This window comes from Bos indicus x Bos taurus, chromosome 25, assembly GCF_003369695.1.
Source record: "Bos indicus x Bos taurus breed Angus x Brahman F1 hybrid chromosome 25, Bos_hybrid_MaternalHap_v2.0, whole genome shotgun sequence".
NCBI lineage: Eukaryota > Metazoa > Chordata > Mammalia > Artiodactyla > Bovidae > Bos > Bos indicus x Bos taurus.
In genome coordinates, this window is record NC_040100.1 from 23503882 (window position 1) to 23521503 (window position 17622).

The following is a 17622-nucleotide window of genomic DNA, read 5'->3' on the forward strand; positions in this document are numbered from 1 at the left end:
TGCTTGCTATTACAAAACTTTAGTCTTTACAAGATAATGTTAATATATCTTCATCTCAGATAGTCTTAATTTTAGGCCTAGAACTTGAAATTAAACTCACTTAAATCACTAGCTACTAACTGCAAGAAATCATGCACTTGGGACTACTAACCGTATATATCAGTGCCAGAATGTTAAACAAGCTGGGAATGAGATCCTTCCAGGTGTCAGCCCATCTGATCTGCAGTGAAAGCAAGTAGGAAGTGGGAACAACCGTGGGAGTGGAGTACGTCGAGGAGGAGGCTGGCTTGAGGGGAAAGACTACACTCTTTTGCAAGCTCCCAAGTGAGCCCTTTGAAGCTTATTTTCACTTCCTTCTCTGGGTAACTTTAATTGTAAAGCTTCAGCTTCAACCAAGTGTAAGTGATCTTAAGACTTGAATGTCTGTTTCCTTCCCAGATGCTGTGGATTCTAAAGGGCATGGGACTTCTGGATATGCTGCTTTTAAAACTATGGTTGCTGTAGTTGCCTTAGCAGGTGTTGTGGCAACTCTAAGCCTAATCAGCTACCTGCGCAAGAAAAGAATCACAGTGCTAAACCACTAATTGGATTTTCAATAAAATGTGGAAGTAAGCCTCTTGTTTCTTAAATTTAGATGGACTTCAAGGACTCTTTCTTGCAATCATTTTTCTTTAGAGACTATAGTACCTTTCCACAGTCCTCTTGAAAGGCTTTGTTCTGTGTGGATGTGAATAAGGGTATTCCTGACTTAATTGCTTCCTGTCACCAGCTTTTTCTGCCCTCTACCCCCAAAACTGGCAGTGCCAGAGAATTCAATAATGGGACTTAGTGACAGTCCGACTCTAGGGGTACATTTAGGTGACTTGAATGTCTTTTACCTCTCCGTTCATATATACAAGATGAGGGCAAGTCACTCCTAATCGCTGGAATAACTTCCGTTCTCTAAAAAGGAAAGGAAGCTGGGTATTCCCAAGGATGTAATCTAGTATCATACTTAAAGTAGTATTTCCTAACTCAAATTGCTCTTTCCAATGAGTAGACAACTTCCCTGAGAACTTAAGGGATTCAGTTATTTTCCTATGCATTCCCAGTCTAATTAAAGACCTGCACTCTCTTCGGGGGATGGAAAGGAAGATTCTAGCCTCATTAAGAGCAATTATAACATTCCTGGTCTCATTAAAACTACACAGCTGAACATGAGCCTCATAGCTGAGCCTGGAGAGCTGCTTTTTACCCGGTCCTCAATTATTACTTCCTTCTGAGGCTACCCCCTCTTAACTAGGCTGTAATTATGTCAAAATGACTAGTCTGCCTCACACTGTAGCTCTAACAAACCATATTCAAGATATCTAATATAGACATTAACTTGTATCCTTGAACTAGAAAAAAGTCTGGATCTAAGCCAGAATCTGTGCTATGAAAAGTTGTACAGCCTCCGAATCTCTGTACATAGTGGGCATAAATAGAAATATAAACATCTTTAGTGTTTGGACTTTACCCTTCAATTGTGACTTGTCATCCTCCTGGGTTTTTCAAAACCTTGAAAGAATATTATATATACTTGGTCATCTTGTGATACTGTAGGTCTTTAATGATGAATCTTCTGCCTTTTGTACAACAGAGCCTTTGATTCTAACTCCTTTTAAGAGTTAGATGATAAAATTCAACCCTGGTATAGGGAAGGAAACCATTACACTGATATATTGTACAAAAAGTCTTGTCTTCCTAGAGTAATAAGGTCAAAACTCAAGTTCTTATGAAGACTGTTTTTTGGACAGTGCTTTATAAGAGAATAAGGCATTAGTCTGTCACTGATAAAAACAAATGGTCTTGGATTCAAACTTTCCTGTGGCTACATCGTGTTAGTGTTACATATTAGAATCAGAAATGTTGCATGTGCTGCATGAACTTCTTAAAATGGCATTTAAAAACTGCTGGCTACTTAAATGGCTTCCAGATCTCATATGATAGGCTGAATAATGACCACCCCCCGACATGTCCACATCCTAATCACCAGGAACTGAATGTTGTTACCCAGTCATGGTCCCAAAAGGACTTTGCTGGTGTGGTTGAGTCTTGACATAGGAAGGTTATCCAAATGCGCTCAATCACAAGGTTCCCTGTAAAACAGACATTAGAGTCAGAAAAGATGTACCAGGGGAAGCAGAAGTTAGAAGGATATTGTCCACAAACCAAGGAATGTGAGATGCCTAAAATAGCTGGGAATGACAAAGAAATGGATTCTTGCCTAGGATCTCCAGAAGATCACAGTCCTATTGCCCCATTTTGGACTGTGAATCCCAAGGATAAAAAATGACTCATTTCAAACCATTACTTTGTACTAATTTGTTACAGCAACAACAGGAAACAAATGCACTTTCTAAGGAGCTGCTACTCACAACTTGTAAAACACTTTGCTAGAAATGCACATTTTACAGATGAACAACTTGAGCCCTAACAAATCTGTCTAAGATATCAGTATATTCATAATGGAACAGGAGCCTTGCATCCCCAAGATGGTCTATTTGTGTCACAGGCCAGAAAGGCTGCCCCAGGGCAGGTTGGTTCTGATATTTTTGCAAAGTCAGAAATCTGAGAGAAGAAAGCCAAGCACGAATGAACACATGTTGCCATGGTAGCCTGAAACAAGTATAATTAACAGTTGCTTAAAGTCATGTTCTCATTAAAAAAAAAAACCAGAGTTAGTAGAAGCAAAGCATAAAGATCAGAGAGAAGCAAATGAAAAAGAGAGGAAGGCGACAATAACAAAGATCAATAAAACCAAAATCTAGTTCTTTGAGAAGTTAAACAAAATGACAAACCATCAGCCAGAGTCATCAAGATAAAAAGAAGACTGAAAACAATAAAATTAGAAATGAAACAACAGAAGTACAAAGGCTCATCAGAGACTACTATGAACAACTATCCACTAAAATGGACAACCTGGAAGGAATGGATAACTTCTTGGATAAGTATAACCTTCCAAATGGAAACAGGAAGAAAGAAAATAAGAACAGACCAATCACAAGCACAGAAATCAAAACTGTAATAAAAACATTTTCCAAACAAAAACCCAGAGTCAGATGGTTTCACAGGCAAATTCTACTAAAAGTTTAGAGAAAAGCTAACACCTAACCTGATCAAACTCTTCCAGAAAGTTGAAGAAGAAGGAAAACTTCCAAACTTATTCTACAAGGCCAACATCACCCTGATATAAAAACCAGAAAAAGATGCCACAGGAAAAGAAAATTATAGGCCAATATCACTGATGAACACAGATGCAAAAATCCTGAACAAAATTCTATCAAATAGAATCCAAGAACAGATTAAAAGGATTGTACATCATGATCAAAAAAGCTAGTGAACATGATGGAACTCCATCTGAGCTAATTCAGATCCTAAAAGATGATGCTGTTAAAGTGCAGCACTCATAAGCCAACAAATTTGGAAAACTTTGCAGTAGTCACAGGACTTGAAAAGATCCGTTTTCATCCCAATCCCAAAGAAAGGCAATGCCAAAGAACGTTTAAACTACTGTACATTGCACTCATTTCACATGTTAGCAAGGAAATGCTCAAAATCCTTCAAGCTAGGCTTCATCAGTATGTGTATACCAAAAACTTCCAGACGTACAAGCTGGATTTAGACAAAGAAGAGGAACCAGAGATCAAATTGCCAAAATGCATTGAATCATAAAAAAAACCAAGGGAACTCTAAAAAAAATCATCTACTTGGGCTTCATTGACTACGCGAAAGTCTTTGACTGGGTTCAGTTCAGTTCAGTCACTCAGTCGTGTCCAACTCTTTGCACCCTCATAGAACACAGCACGCCAGGCCTCCCTGTCCATCACCAACTCCTGGAGTTTACTCAAACTCATCTCAATTAAGTCAGTGATGCCATCCAACCGTCTCATCATCTATCATCCCCTTCTCCTTCTGCCTTCAATCTTTCCCAGCATCAGTGTCTTTTCTAATGAGTCAGCTCTTCGCATCAGGTGGCCAAAGTATTGGAGTTTCAGCTTGAACATCAGTCCTTCCAATGAACATTCAGGACTGATCTCCTTTAGGATGGACTGATTGAATCTCCTTGCAATCCAAGGGACTCTCAAGAGTCTTCTCCAACACCACAATTCAAAAGCATCAGTTCTTCAGCACTCAGCTTTCTTTATAGTCCAACTCTCACATCCATACATGACTACTGGAAAAACCATAGCCTTGACTAGACAGACCTTTGTTGGCAAAGTAATGTCTCTGCTTTTTAATATGCTGTCTAGGTTGGTCATAACTTTCCTTCCAAGGAGTAAGCATCTTTTAATTTCATGGCTGCAATCACCATCTGCAGTGAATTTGGAGCCCCCCAAAATAAAGTCAACCACTGTTTCTACCATTTCCCATCTATTTGCCATGAAGTGATGGGACTGGATGCCATGATCTTAGTTTTCTGAATGTTAAGCTTTAAGCCAAATTTTTCACTCTCCTCTTTCAGTTTCATCAAGAGGCTCTTTAGTTCTTCTTCACTTTCTGCCATAAGGGTGGTGTCATCTGCATATCTGAGGTTATTGATATTTTTCCTGGCAATCTTGATTCCAGCTTGTCCTTCATTCAATCCAGCATTTCTCATGATGTACTCTGCAATATAAGTTAAATAAGCACGGTGACAATATACAGCCTTGATGTATTCCTTTTCCTATTAGAAACCAGTCTGCTGTTCCATGTCCAGTTCTAACTTTTGCTTCCTGACCTGCATACAGATTTCTCAAGAGGCAGGTCAGGTGGTCTGGTAGTTGCATCTTTTTCAGAATTTTCCACAGTTTATTGTGATCCACACAGTCAAATGTTTTGACATAGTCAATTAAAGCAGAAGTAGATGTTTTCCTGGAACTCTCTTGCTTTTTTAATGATTCAGTGGATGTTGGCAATTTGATCTCTTGTTCCTCTGCCTTTTCTAAAACCAGCTTGAACATCTGGAAGTTCACAGTTGTTCACTTATTGCTGAAGCCTGGCTTGGAGAATTTTGAGCATTACTTTACTAGCATGTGCTGCTGCTGCTAAGTCGCTTCAGTCATGTCTGACTCTGTGTGACCCCATAGACGGCAGCCCACCAGGCTCCCCTGTCCCTGGGATTCTCCACGCAAGAACACTGGAGTGGGTTGCCATTTCCTTCTCCAATGCATGAAAGTGAAAAGTGAAAGTGAAGTTGCTCAGTCGTGTCCAACCCTTAACAACCCCATGGTCTGTAGCCTACCAGGCTCCTCCATCCATTGGATTTATCAGGCAAGAGTACTGGAATGGGGTGCCATTGCCTTCTCCTACTAGTATGTGAGATGAGTGCAATTGTGTGGTAGTTTGAGCATTCTTTGGCATTGCCTTTCTTTGGGATTGGAATGAAAACTGAACTTTTCCAGTCCTGTGGCCACTGCTGAGTTTTCCAAATGTGCTGGCATGTTGAGTGCAGCACTTTCACAGCATCATCTTTTAGGATTTGAAATAGCTCAACTGGAATTCCATCACCTCCACTCTGTTCACATAATGCTTCCTAAGGCCCACTAGACTTCATATTCCAGAATGTCTGGCTCTAGGTGACTGTGTCAATCACAACAAACTGTGGAAAATTCTTAAAGAGATGGGAATACCAGACCCCCTGTCCTGTCTCCTGAGAAATCTGTTTGCAGGTCACAAAGCAGGAGTTGGAATCAGACATAGAACAATGGAATGGTTTAAAATTGGGAAAGGAGCACATCAAGATTGTATATTGTCACCCTGCTTATTTAACTTCTATGCAAAGTACATCATGTGAAACACTGGGCTGGATGAATTACAGGCCGGAATCACGATTGCCAGAAGAAATATCAACAACCTCAGATATGCAGATAACACCACACTTAGGGCAGAAAGTGAAGAAGAACTAAAGAGCCTTTTAATTAAGGTGAAAGAGGAGAGTGAAAAAGCTGGCTTAAAACTTAATGCTCAAAAAACTAAGGTCATGGCATCCAGTCCCATCATGTCATGGCAAATAGATGGCGAAAAATTGGAAACAGTAGCAGATTTTATCTTCTTGGGCTCCAAAATCACTGTGGACAGTGACAGCAACCACAAAATTAAAAGAAACTTGCTCCTTGGAAGAAAAGCTATGAAAAACCTAGACAGTGTATTAAAAAGCAGAGACATCATTTTTTCAACACAGATTCATCTAGTCAAAGCTATGGTTTTTCCAGCAATCATGTACAGATGTGACAGTTGGACCATAAATAAGGCTGATTTTTGAAGAACTGATGCTTTCCAATTGTGGTATTCGAGAAGACTCTTGAGAGTCCCTTGGACAGCAAGGAGATAAAACCAGTCAATTCTAAAGGAAAGCTGAATATTCACTGGAAGAACTGATTCTGAAGCTTATGCTTCAGTACTTTGACCAACTGATGTGAAGAACAAACTCATTGGAAAAAGACCCTGATGTTGGGTAAGATTTAGGGCAGGAGGAGAAAGGGGCAGCAGAGGATGAGATGGTTGTATGGCACAACCAACTCAATGGACGTAAGTTTGGGCAAACTTGGAGATATAGAGTACAGGGAAGGGTGGTGTGCTACAAATCATGACATCACAAACAGTCAGACACAACAGTGACTGAACAACAATGACAACATCGTGATCAAGTGGGCTTTATTCCAAGAATGCAAGGATACTTTAATATAATTGAAAGATAACAACCATATGATCATCTCAATAGATGCAGAGAAAGCTTTTGACAAAATTCAACACCCATTTATGATAAAAAATTCTCCAGAAAGTAGGCACAGAAGGAACATACCTCAACATAAAAAAGGCCATATACAACAAACCCACAGCAAACATTATTCTCAATGGGAAAAAACTGAAAGCATTTCCTCTAAGATCAGTAACAAGACAAGGGTCCCCACTCGCCACTATTCTTCAACATAGTTTTGGAAGTACTAGTCACAGCAATCAGAGAAGAAAAAGAAATAAAAGGAATCCATATTGGGAAAGAAGTAAGACTCTTACTGTTTGCAGATGACATGATACTATACATAGAAAACCCTAGAGATGCCACCAGAAAAATTACTAGAGCTCATCAATGAAAATAGCAAAGTCACAGAATGTAAAATTAATACACAGAAATCCTTTGCATTCCTACACATTAACAATAAAAAATCAGAAAGAATAATTAAGAAAATAATGCCCCTCACCATTGTGACCAATAGAATAAAATACCTCGGAATAAACCTACTTTAAGAGACAAAAGACCTGTATGCAGAAAACTAAGACACTGATGAAAGAAAGATGACAAAAACAGATGGAGAGACATACCATGTTTCCTGGATTGGAAGAATCAATATTGTGAAAATGACTTTAGTACCCAAAGAAATCTACAGATTCAATGCAATCTCTACCAAACTATGAATGGTATTGTTCACAGTACTAGAACTAAAAATTTCATAATGTATGGAAACACAAAAGACCCTGAATAACCAAAGCAATCTTGAGAAAGAAGAATTGACCTAAGGGAATCAACCTTCCTGACTTCAGTGTATACTACAAAGCTGCAATCATCAAAACAGTATGGTCCTGGCACAAAAACAGAAATATAAACCAATAGAACAAGATAAAAAAGCCTAGAGATAAACCCACACACCTATGAGCAAAACCTTTGACAAAGGAGGCAACAATATTCAATGGAGAAAATATTGAAGTCTCTTCAATACGTGGTGCTAGGAAAACTGTACAGCTATGTGTAAAAGAATGAAATTAGAACACTTCCTAACACCATACTCAAAGATAAACTCAAAATGGACTAAAGACCTAAATATAAGAAACTATAAAACTCTTAGAGGAAAACATAGGCAGAACATTCTTTGACATAAATAACCACAGGATTCTCTATGACCCACTTCTCAGACTAATTGAAATATAAACAAAAGAAACAAATGGGATCTAACTAAACTCAATAACTTTTCACAGTGAAGGAAACTATAAACACGGTGAAAAGACAGCCCTCCAAATGGAGGAAAATAATAGCAAATTTAACAACTGACAAAGGATTAATGTCCAAAGTATACAAGCAACTCATACAGCTCAATACCAGAAAAACAAACAATCCAATCAAAAAGTGGGCAGAAGACCTAAAGCAGACATTTCTCCAAAGAAGACATGCAGATAGTTAATAAACACATAAAAAGATGCTCAACATCTCCCTTTATTAAAGAAAAGCAAATCAAAACTATAAGGAAGTATAACCTCACACCAGTCAGAATGGCCATCATCCAGAAATCTACAAACAATAAATGTTGGAGAGGATGCGGAGAAAAGGGAACCTTCTTGGACTGTTGGTGGGAACATAAGTTGATACAGCCACTATGGTGAGCAGTGAAGATTCCTTGAAAATCTAGGAATAAATCTATGATATGACCCAGGAATCCCACCAATGGGCCTATACCCAGAAGAAACCATAATTGAAAAAGACACGTGTACCCCAGTGTTCATTGCAGCACTATTTAGAATAGGCAGGACATGGAACCAACCTAGATGCCCATCAACCGAAGAATGGATAAAGAAGTTGTGAAACATATGTACAATGGAATATTACTCAGTCATAGAAAGGAACACATTTAAGCCTATTACACAAAGTGAAGTAAGTCAGGGAAAAACAAATACCGTGCTTGCATATATATCCATATATATGGAATTTTGAAAGATGGTACTGACGAACCTATTTGTAGGGCAGCAATGGAGACACAGACATAAAGAACAGACCTGTGTACACAGTGGTGGAAGGAGAGGGTGGGACGAATGGAGAGAGTAGCATTGAAACATATACATTACCATATGTAGAATATATAGCCAGTGGGAATTTGCTGTATAATGCAGAGAACTCAAATCCAGTGCTCTGTGACAACCAAGAGGGGTGGGATGGGATGGGAGGTGGGAGGGAGGTTCACGATAGAGGGGCATATGCATACCTATGGCTGATTCGTGCTGATGTACGGCAGAGGCCAACACAATGCTACAAAGCAGTTATAATCCAATTAAAATAAATTAATTTTTAAAAATATCTGATGTGTGGGTCTCTATGGTAACGTTTACTTAAGTTGTATATAAGAAACATGGAGCTACTTCTGCCCAGTTAAAACTGGTTGAGACCACCAACCATTCAGCCAGGCCTGTGCAAGTATCTGATGGATAAACTTCTGATGTCAGAAGGCTAGAAACTCCATTCTCAGATTATGTTAGTGCCACCATTTTCTGAGTATGTGTCCCATGAAGAAGCCTGTGACTCAGACATGCCTGTGCAGAGCATTGATTATCTCACCTTTTTCCTGCCTCCCATCACCTTCTCCTGCACCTTTGACCACCCTATACTCTCCACACAGCAATACCCCAAGCCTCTTGCCTTTGAGGAGACAACACCTGAGACTTGTTCTTCTGTCTCCTTACTTGGTTGCCTTGTGAATAAACCCTTTCTCTGCTGTAAACTTCAGTGTCTCAGCACTTATTGGGCAAACAAAACCAGTTCAGTAACAGCTTTGCCAGAAACTGGTGAGCAACACAGAAATTCAGGTCCTGCTCCGTGCCTACAGACTCAGCGTCTACCTTTTAACCCCTTGAACACATGCACATTAACATTTAAGAAGCACAGTTTAAGGCTGCCCTGGAAATCTCTGCCCTCTTCCTTAAGCCCTCTCCTTCCTTCCGAGAGAAGGTGCCTTTAGAGCTTGAGCTCCCCTTCTCCATTCACTGGCCTATGAATAACAGCCTGTCTTCATTCCCTGATGGCTCAGACAGTAAAGCATCTGCCTGCAATGTAGGAGACCTGGGTTCGATCCCTGGGTCAGGAAGATCCCCTGGAGAAGGCAGAACTCTTGCCTAGAAAATCCCATGGATGGAGGAGCCTGGCAGGCTACAGTCCATGGGGTTGTAAAGAGTCAGACATGACTGAGCGATTTCACTTTTGCTTGCAAAAAAATGAAAAAACATAAAAACACAGCCTAAACTGCTTCCAATCCTCAAGGTATGGTTGCTTCTCAGTTGAGCCACCTTCAGATCGCCTGATGTGAGTGCCCTCTACTGGCTTAGAAATTAAGCACTTCCTTTAGGTAATACTTCTGTTGCATTTCCCTCTGCTGGTTTTTTAGGGTTTTCAAATGGGGCTTGGAGCTCCTAAACAGGGCCATAAGGACTACTAGAGTATATGTATGAGGCTTGAGTGTTCTCCTGAGTTTTGGAAAGCTGAGCAACGTCTATAGCCACAGCAGTGGAGCCCACACCTTCTCTAGCTCAGACGGCTCTGATTCCCAATTACCGAGTAGTCTGCCTTCCTGATATTTCATCCTTGCCACTTCTGCTTTAACTGAAAGCAGGGAACAAAGGAAGAGTGCCTAAGGGAGCCAGCTGACGGTGGATTCCTGGATTAATCACTAGATATCTCTGAGACCTTCAGAAAATGATTTGCTTGCTCACCCAGTTTCTTCTGCTACCCGTTGACTAGTAAGGCATGGAAATAAGAAGAGAAGGATCTCTCAGAACTCTTATGAAAAATCAGAGATCACAACAGATGTGAAAACTCTTAGAAAACCTGAAATATTTCACAAATGTGAAGGTATATATGTCCCTGAAACTACTACTGTAACCAGCTGCTCTGGTGCAGAACTAGCCAACTCCAGCCCCACCCCAATCCAGAGCTGCTGTTACGTGGCCTAATGCTCTTTATATAATTCTCATTATTTGTCTAGATCAGGGATTCTCAACCTTGGCACTGACATGTGGACCCAATAGTTCTTTGTTGTAAAGGGCTGTTCTGCACATTGTAGAATGTTGAGCAGCATCCTTGGCCCTGACCCACTAGATGCCAGCAGAATTTCTCCCAAATACACACACAGTCATGACAATCAAAAACGTCTCCAGACATTGCCAAATGTCTGGAGTAGGGGTGGGACCAGTCATCCCAAATAAATAACTGCTCCAGATTCAATCTACTCAGTCTTTCTAGTCAATGCAAAATATTGTACAAGAGTTTCTATATAGGTTCTGGGATACCCAAGGGGAAAGATAGATACCGTTTCCATTCCCAAAGCACTAGCAGAAAAGAGGCAGGTTAGGGTCAGGTGTGAGGAAGGAAAAATATAAGGGAATGGCAACAGACAAGAGACAATCTAGTCAAGCAGAGGATTGATTTTTCTAGTGTTTTGTAGCATTTTTATAATTTAGAGATCACTTGCATCAGTTTCCCAATGACTCACATTGGGCAGAATTCTTCTTACAGACTGAGAAAATCAATGACCAGAGAAGCTATCATTCGCTTACCATGCCTGGTCCATGAGAGCGGTAAGTGTAGTAACATGTACATAAGTGAGACATGACTTCACTGGGGGATGAGCCTTGAGCTGGATCCTGGAAGGTGGAGATATCTGGAAACAGGAGGTGTGGAGTGGGATACTCCAACATCATTGATCTCCGACTTCTGCCACACACACAATAGATAATAGATAATTCACCATAAAGACATATCCAAGAGGCATGCCAGATTTGGGTGTAATCCTCACCTCCTACCTCTTCCCCAAGAAAATAAAGAAAGGGCTTCAATAATTCATAATTGTCAGAACTCTTACCAGTCATGGTGTGTGTGCATGTGTGCGTTTGCACACATGCTTCAGGTATACATGTGTGTGCGCACACATAATAAATCACTCATGATATGTATGTGCTCACACACACTCATGTGTTTTGAGGGGTGCTGTGGCATAGGTAAGAGAAAGCAAGTTATTCTCAAGTTCCATCCCATTTCTAATGAAGTACCGTTAGTCATCCTCAACTTTGTGAGGATCATACCTGATCATACCTGGCCAGGCATCACAACATCTGGGCTGCATCTCCTGTTCTATCCAGAGCAGATGGTAGAAGCCATACAGAGCTGGTGGTTGAAATAGTACTTCTATGTGCAGAACTCGAGAGGGAACCACTGTTTATATTCCATTTTATGAGAACAGGGATCCCCGAAGTTACTTGACACAGCAGGAAAGGTTATAGGAACTGACAAACAGTGTCTATGACAGCATGGATACAGATCCCAGGACTTAAGGCAGGTGGAGGCCTTAACACCTAACAGCACATTGGTTACAAAGGTGGGCTCTTGAGTCAGGCAAGCTGAGCATGAATCCCATTTCTGCTTCTATGTACCTTAAACAATTTAACAACTCAATTTTTCAGCTTCCTCATTTCTAAAGTTGGCAGTAGGGAGGATTGACTAAAAACATGTTTTGAAGTGTAGAGAGCTGAAGATAGCACTGACATATGGTAAAAGCAAATACCTATAATTATACTGATAAATTAACATTCTGTCTGTATAACATCAGTTTTCACCCTCTGGGGATTAATTACCTTTTTAATTTTAATTGATTTACCTTTCCAAACAAGAACACATTGAACTGCACCTAAAAGGTCAACAGTACCTAAGCATAATTGATACACAATATTATATTAGTTTCAGTAGTAAATCACTAACTAAGTCAATGTCTTTGTGCATTATAAAATGATTACAACCATAAGTCTGGTTACCATCTATAACATATGAAGCTAATTCAGTATTACTGACTATCTTCCCAATGGTTAACCTTATATCTCCATGAATGATACATCTGGAGTAACCAGGGAGTCCTACCATTCTTCCAAGCTTGGCTACCAATAGGGTTTTTAAATTTTCATTTGTTATTAACTAGAGGATAATTGCCCTTCCACTAGAGGATTGGAATAAAAACTGACCTTTTCCAGAACTGTGGTCACTGCTGAGTTTTCCAAATTTGCTGCCATATTGAGTGCAGCACTTTAACAGCATCATCTTTTAGGATTTGAAATAGCTCAGCTGAAATTCCATCACCTCCATTAGTTTTATCAGTAGTAAGGCCTCCTAAGGCCCACCTGACTTCACAACCCAGGATGTCTGGCCTAGATGACTGATCACACCATCGTGGTTATCCAGTTCATTAAGACCTTTTTTGTACAATTCTTCTGTGTATCCTTACCACCTCTTCTTAATCTCTTCTGCGTCTGTTACATCCATACCTAACAGAAGGTTTCTGTCTTTCATTGTACTCATCTTTGCATGAAATATTCCCTTTGTGTCTCTAATTTTCTTAATGAACCAAGAGCTTCCAGATGTACATGGTGGATTTAGAAAAGGCAGAGGAATCAGAGATCAAATTGCCACCATATGTTGGATCATAGAAAAAGCAAGGGGATACCATAAAAATATCTACTTCTGCTTTATTGACTATGCTAAATCCTTTGACTGTGTGGATCACAGGAAAATGTGGAAAATTCTTAAAGAGATGGGAATACCACCCCATGTTACCTGCCTCCTAAGAAACTTGTATGCAGGTCAAGAAGCAAGAGTTAGAACCGGACATGGAACAACAAACTGGTTCCAAATTGGGAAAGGAGTATGTCATGGCTGTATATTATCACCCTGCTTATTTAACTTATATGCAGAGTACCTCATGTGAAATGCCAGGCTGGATGGAACACAAGCTGGAATAAAGATTTCAGGGAGAAATTAAATAACTCCAGATATACAGATGGCACTACTCTAAAGGCAGAAAGCAAAAAGGAACTAAAAGCCTCTTAATTAAGGTGAAAGAGGAGAGTGAAAAAGCTAGCTTCAAACTCAACATTCAAAAAACTAAAATCATAGTATCCAGTCCCCATCACTTCATGACAAATAGATGGGGGAAAATGGAAACACTGACAGACTTTATTTTCATGGGCTCCAAAATCACTGTGGACAGTGACTGCAGCCATGAAATTAAAAGACACTAGCTCCTTGGAGAAAAACTATGACAAACCTAGAGTGTATTAAAAAACAGACATCACTTTGCCAACAAAGATTCATCTAGTTCTTTGGGATTGGAATGAAAAAGTTTCATTGCAATCCCAAAGAACGGCAATGCAAACTACTGCACAATTGCACTCAATTCACATGCTAGCAAAGTAATGCTCAAAATCTTTCAAGCTAGGCTTCAACAGTATGTGAAATGTGAACTTCCAGATGTACAAGCTGGATTAGAAAAGGCAGAGGAATCAGAGATCAAATTGCCAACACCTGTTGGATTTTAGGAAACCCTAGAGAATTCCTGAAAAGCATATACTTCTGCTTCATTGACTACATTAAAGTCTTTGTGCAAATCAAAACAAACTGTAGAAAATTCTTCAAGAGATGGGAATAACTTACCTGCCTTCTGTAAAACCTGTTTTGTGGTCAATTTGCAACAGTTAGAACCAGACATTTTCTTGGTAAAACTCTATTAGTCTTTGCCCTGCTTCATTCCGTATTCCAAGGCCAAATTTGCCTGTTACTCCAGGTGTTTCTTGATTTCCTACTTTTGCATTCCAGTCCCCTATAATGAAAAGGACATCTTTTTTGGGTGTTAGTTCTAAAAGGTCTTGTAGGTCTTCATAGAACCGTTCAACTTCAGCTTCTTCAGCGTTACTGGTTGGGGCATAGACTTGGATTACTGTGATATTGAATGGTTTTCCTTGGAAACGAACAGAGATCATTCTATCGTTTTTGAGATTGCATCCCCAGTACTGCATTTCGGAATCTTTTGTTGACCATGATGGCTACTCCATTTCTTCTGAGGGATTCTTGCCCGCAGTAGTAAATATAATGGTCATCTGAGTTAAATTCACCCATTCCAGACCACTTCAGTTCGCTGATTCCTAGAATGCCTACATTCACTCTTGCCATCTCTTGTTTGACCACTTCCAATTTGCCTTGATTCATGGACCTGACATTCCAGGTTCCTATGCAATATTGCTCTTTACAGCATCGGACCTTGCTTCTATCACTAGTCACATCCACAGCTGGGTATTGTTTTTGCTTTGGCTCCATCCCTTCATTCTTTCTGTAGTTATTTCTCCACTGATCTCCGGTAGCATATTGGGCACCTACTGACCTGGGGAGTTTCTCTTTCAGTATCCTATCATTTTGCCTTTTCATACTGTTCGTGGGGTTCTCAAGGCAAGAATACTGAAGTGGTTTGAAGAAGGCCATTCCCTTCTCCAGTGGACCACATTCTGTCAGATCTCTCCACCACGACCCACCCATCTTGGGTTGCCCCACGGGCATGGCTTAGTTTCATTGAGTTAGACAAGGCTGTGGTCCTAGTGTGATTAGATTGACTAGTTTTCTGTGAGTATGATTTCAGTGTGTTTGCCCTCTGATGCCCTCTTGCAACACCTACCGTCTTACTTGGGTTTCTCTTACCTTGAGTGTGGGGTATCTCTTCACGGCTGCTCCAGCAAAGCCCAGCCATTGCTCCTTACCTTGGACGAGGGGTATCTCCTCACCGCTGCCCTTCCTGACCTTCAACGTGGGATAGCTCCTCTAGGCCCTCCTGCGCCCGTGCAGCCATGGCTCCAATTGAAGAAGTAGGGAAAACCACTAGACCATTCAGGTATGACTTAAATCAAATCCCTTATGATTATACAGTGGAAGTGAGAAATAGATTTAAGGGCCTAGATCTGATAGATAGAGTGCCTGATAAACTATGGAATGAGATTCGTGACATTGTACAGGAGACAGGGATCAAGACCAACCCATGGAAAAGAAATGCAAAAAAGCAAAATGGCTGTCTGGGGAGGCCTTACAAATAGCTGTGAAAAGAAGAAAAGCAAAAAGCAAAGGAGAAAAGGAAAGATACAAACATCTGAATGCAGAGTTCCAAAGAATAGCAAGAAGAGATAAGAAAGGCTTCTTCAGCGATCAATGCAAAGAAATAGAGGGAAACAACAGAATGGGAAAGACTAGGGATCTCTTCAAGAAAATCAGAGATACCAAAGGAACATTTCATGCAAAGATGGGCTCAATAAAGGACAGAAATGGTATGGACCTAACAGAAGCAGAAGATATTAAGAAGAGATGGCAAGAATACACAGAAGAACTGTACAAAAAAGGTCTTCACGACCCAAATAATCACGATGGTGTGATCACTGACCTAGAGCCAGACATCCTGGAATGTGAAGTCAAGTGGGCCTTAGAAAGCATCACTACAAATAAAGCTAGTGGAGGTGATGGAATTCCAGTTGAGCTATTCCAAATCCTGAAAGATGATGCTGTGAAAGTGCTACACTCAATATTCCAGCACATTTGTAAAACTCAGCAGTGGCCACAAGACTGGAAAAGGTCAGTTTTCATTCCAATCCCAAAGAAAGGCAATGCCAAAGAATGCTCAAACTACTGCACAATTGCACTCATCTCACACGCTAGTAAAGTAATGCTCAAAATTCTCCAAGCCAGGCTTCAGCAATATGTGAACCATGAACTTCCTTATGTTCAAGCTGGTTTTAGAAAAGGCAGAGGAACCAGAGATTAAATTGCCAACATCCGCTGGATCAGGGAAAAAAGCAAGAGTTCCAGAAAAACATCTATTTCTGCATTATTGACTATGCCAAAGCCTTTGACTGTGTGGATCACAATAAACTGGAAAATTCTGAAAGAGATGGGAATACCAGACCACCTGATCTGCCTCTTGAGAAATTTTTATGCAGGTAAGGAAGCAACAGTTAGAACTGGACATGGAACAACAGACTGGTTCCAAATAGGAAAAGGAGTACGTCAAGGCTGTATATTGTCACCCTGCTTATTTAACTTATATGCAGAGTACATCATGAGAAACGCTGGACTGGAAGAAACACAAGCTGGAATCAAGATTGCCGGGAGAAATATCAATAACCTCAGCTATGCAGATGACACCACCCTTATGGCACAAAGTGAAGAGGAACTCAAAAGCCTCTTAATGAAAGTGAAAGTGGAGAGTGAAAAAGTTGGCTGAAAGCTCAACATTCAGAAAACTAAGATCATGGCATCCGGTCCCATCACTTCACGGGAAATACATGGGGAAACAGTAGAAACAGTGTCAGACTTTATTTTTCTGGGCTCCAAAATCACTGCAGATGGTGACCGCAGCCATGAAATTAAAAGACGCTTACTCCTTGGAAGGAAAGTTATGACCAACCTAGATAGCATATTCAAAAGCAGAGACATTACTTTGCCAACAAAGGTTCATCTAGTCAAGGATATGGTTTTTACTGTGGTCATGTATGGATGTGAGAGTTGGACTGTGAAGAAGGCTGAGCGCCGAAGAATTGATGCTTTTGAAGTGTGGTGTTGGAGAAGACTCTTGAGAGTCCCTTGGACTGCAAGGAGATCCAACCAGTCCATTCTGAAGGAGATCAGCCCTGGGATTTCTTTGGAAGGAATGATGCTAAAGCTGAAACTCCAGTACTTTGGCCACCTCACGCGAAGAGTTGACTCACTGGAAAAGACTCTGATGCTGGGAGGGATTGGGGGCAGGAGGAGAAGGGGACGACAGAGGATGAGATGGCTGGATGGCATCACTGACTCTATGGACGTGACTCTGAGTAAACTCCGGGAGTTGGTGATGGACAGGGAGGCCTGGCATGCTGCGATTCATGGGGTCACAAAGACTTGGACACGACTGAGCGACTGATCTGATCTGAGAACCAGACATGGAAAATGGACTCGTTCAAAATTGGGAAAGGAGGATGTTAAGGCTGTATATTGTCACCCTGCTTATTTAACTTATATGCAGAGAACAT

The 17622-nt window shown here is 40.6% G+C and overlaps 1 protein-coding gene across 6 annotated transcripts in view; it reads left to right on the forward strand.

Moving 5' to 3' along the window:
* The window catches only part of ZP2 (zona pellucida glycoprotein 2), a 35320-nt gene extending 34687 nt beyond the window's left edge, over positions 1-633 (forward strand). For 5 of the 6 annotated variants that reach the window (XM_027527767.1, XM_027527770.1, XM_027527769.1 and 2 more), the window contains one exon: positions 439-633. In XM_027527767.1, coding sequence (XP_027383568.1) covers positions 439-584 — 146 coding nt within the window. In that variant the 3' untranslated portion in view covers positions 585-633. Of the gene's footprint in view, positions 1-112; positions 325-438 lie in introns of all 6 variants that reach the window. The other variant, XR_003508738.1, reaches the window with a different exon arrangement.
* The last annotated feature ends 16989 nt before the right edge of the window (positions 634-17622 follow it).